The sequence below is a fragment of the Octopus bimaculoides genome, chromosome 3, assembly GCF_001194135.2.
Source record: "Octopus bimaculoides isolate UCB-OBI-ISO-001 chromosome 3, ASM119413v2, whole genome shotgun sequence".
NCBI classification, from domain to species: domain Eukaryota; kingdom Metazoa; phylum Mollusca; class Cephalopoda; order Octopoda; family Octopodidae; genus Octopus; species Octopus bimaculoides.
The window spans coordinates 1,097,886-1,100,797 of NC_068983.1; the positions used below are offsets into that span (position 1 = coordinate 1,097,886).

Consider the following 2,912-nt stretch of genomic DNA (forward strand, 5'->3'; position numbering starts at 1 on the left):
ATATATATATATATATAACAGCTTTCTAGCAAATGTATGCATATTCTGTGGGTATTGGGGTAAAATTAATTTTTAATACTTATGTCGTAAGGGTAAGAAAACATTAGATCTATGACCAATACAATCTGATGTCAGCAAACAGGGGCGACAACTCGAAACAAGTATCGGTCTAATTACACCTCCTTAATGTTATGTAGTTTTGCCCATCTTTGTTTGGTCATTAATTTCTTCTCGATATTATTTCGACGAGGAGACTTCACATATATTGTTCGAGTTTATCAGTAAATAGATATAACGATGTATTACTGTAAGCAAGAACAGCAAGCATTGTTTATAACATAATCGATGACAATATAAAAATAAGGCGCTTCATAATTTTAAGAATAGTATGAAGTTTTACCCCTGTGCACTCCATTACAATGTTATATTAATGGCTATGTCTATATTTCAAGACGTTTCTCTTTTGATCCTAGTTTATTTTTTTCTGTTTTGGTCAGAAACTGAGAGAATCCAACAACAAAGAAAAAAACAAACACCGACTGTTACTTCGCCAACACCTCCTGTAAGTTAAGCTAACAATGTTAACTTTCCCAGTTTAGAGCTCGTCTACAGTTAGAGTTTCACTTACTTGTGTGGAATTGTAAGCCACTAATTTGGTAAGTGCTATTCCATCCTCCATTCCAGGATTCTCCTCTTTCAATTTATGTAAAAACTTCGTTCTGGCAGAAAGAACTGCCACAAGTGTTGCTTCGCTGGCTGTTCCCTGAAAAAATATCAATGGTTTGGCTTTTGTATATGCAATATCAATTAACACTCGGAATATTTTTCTCTCACACACACACACACACACACACATCTTAGGTCTTACTGATCTAAGAAGACCAGGAACATATAGCCACAAGCATTTCTAGTTGTGTTCTAAGCCACAGAATACAAACATGTGAGATCTTGCAATCAATGTCCAGAATGTGTGACTATGATAACTGACGGTCTCTTTCTTGCTGTTATATCAGCTGGTAGACTATATAGTTATTTCCAGGAGTTTTAATGCATACTTTCCATTGTTTTTACTCCGATGTATGCGAACACACATGGTAATCTCTGTCTCAACGTTTACTGTTCACACTTCACCTGTCTCTAAAGGTAAATGTGGGATACACATGTGATATTCTCGGTCCCATTCTGGACTGTGATACTGTAATATTCTATACATAAATGTAATACTCTCAGCATTAATTTTATCTAATTGAGTGTGAATTAGATGAAATCTTAATCTTTAAATTCTCGAACTCATTCGATCCCTTTTGGCATTACGCACAAAATCTCTGATGATATGTATGTATGGCAGTTTGTACGCATGTATAATGCCACTAGTCATTCCATATACCTAAGATATTCCGCCATTCCCAGGGGACTATTTCCCTCAGAGACAGACAAAAGAAAGGAAATTCATTGAAGATGATATAGGAACTATTATTACATAGAAACGCACCTGAATAACAGCGCCACCTGGTCCATCGGAAGTGGAGAGAAAACAGTCCGGAAGTTTCAATGCTTTTGCCAGCCAATCTAAAACGATAACTTCCAACTCCGTACAGGAAGGGCACGAAGCCTGAAGAAATGTGTAAAAAAAAAGAAGAAAAATATCTTAATGCATTTTCATTTCATTACATTCATTTCTTGTGAACGAAGTCTACATTTTCTATACCATTCTATTTCTAAACAAACTCAAGTCTATCGGGTACAACCAGCTCAAAAGATATGGAGTCTAAGGCTATATATATTTATGTTAGTTTTTATGTTCAGTTTTAACAAGAACAATTTTACATTAATCATAAACAAGAATGTAGTGGACAGTGACTTCGAAGTTTCGGCCATCTAAACCATCATCGGACTGTCTAAGTCTATGTAGATTTAACTCTTCCCGCTACTCACCTGTGTGCTAATAGCAAATTAAATATTCAATATGGTTCTGAAACAGGTCTTCAGCAAAGTTATTTTTTGTACTACATTCTGAAGATCTTCAATCACCAACAAATGTTCTATTATCTCTAATCTAAAGACATCTTCCTCATCTTACCATACTTTGACGCTACCCAAGTTCCTTTCAATGTTTTCATTCATACATTCCTACCATACTAACACTCTGGGGAAGGCACTGAGTCTCTTACTATTCTGGAAAATGTTTCGTCCCTGTATTAAGTATGTCGGTAAGTCGCATCAAGCAGTTTGGCCTTGGTCTGACCGTTCTAGAGTTTTTAGGAGGAACAACCTCTTAGCCACTAGTGGTGCCAAGTCCACTCTTACTTGGCGTAGTAGCATCTGCTAGAGTCTCAGCTATGAGTTAATTAGCATGTCAGTCGGACAGAGGAGCTCGTTAGCCTAGAATGGGAGCAACATATCTAAGGAAAAGGAAACACTGGTTTCAAACCTCCGTTGTTCCCAGGGCTCCGACATATCCTGCCGTGAGTAAGTCATATTCTGCCGTGAGTAAATCTTCGGGATTAAAACCTGGGGGAAAAATAGGGAGTCAGAGTCACTCATGAAGTTCGACAGTGACTAGAAACTTGTTCTCGCAATTCTTGTGACGACACTTATATAAAATTGTTTTTCCTTTGGATCCATTTGCAAAAAGGGGAAACAATCTCTCTTCTATACCGTACTGCCCAGGTTTGGATCGTACCGAATACGCTATACAAGGGAGAGAGAGCTGGAGAACTCAACCGGTACCGACAACGCTGTACTGCATGGGTGGACAGCTAGGACTTTCGTCCATGTCACTCATTAAATGACTGGCGGAGGCCTTAAATGCATTTACCCACCCAAACTCTGCACGCACACACACACACACGCACACACACACACACATGCACACACACAAACACACATGCACTCACACACACACCCCAATT

General features: G+C 38.2%; 1 protein-coding gene across 1 annotated transcript in view; it reads right to left on the reverse strand.

Annotated features, from left to right (window-relative positions):
* The window catches only part of LOC106872848 (aromatic-L-amino-acid decarboxylase), a 53,199-nt gene that overhangs the window by 22,985 nt on the left and 27,302 nt on the right, over positions 1-2,912 (reverse strand). Inside the window, 2 exon segments of the mRNA XM_052965968.1 lie at positions 629-763; positions 1,493-1,612. Coding sequence (XP_052821928.1) covers positions 629-763; positions 1,493-1,612 — 255 coding nt within the window.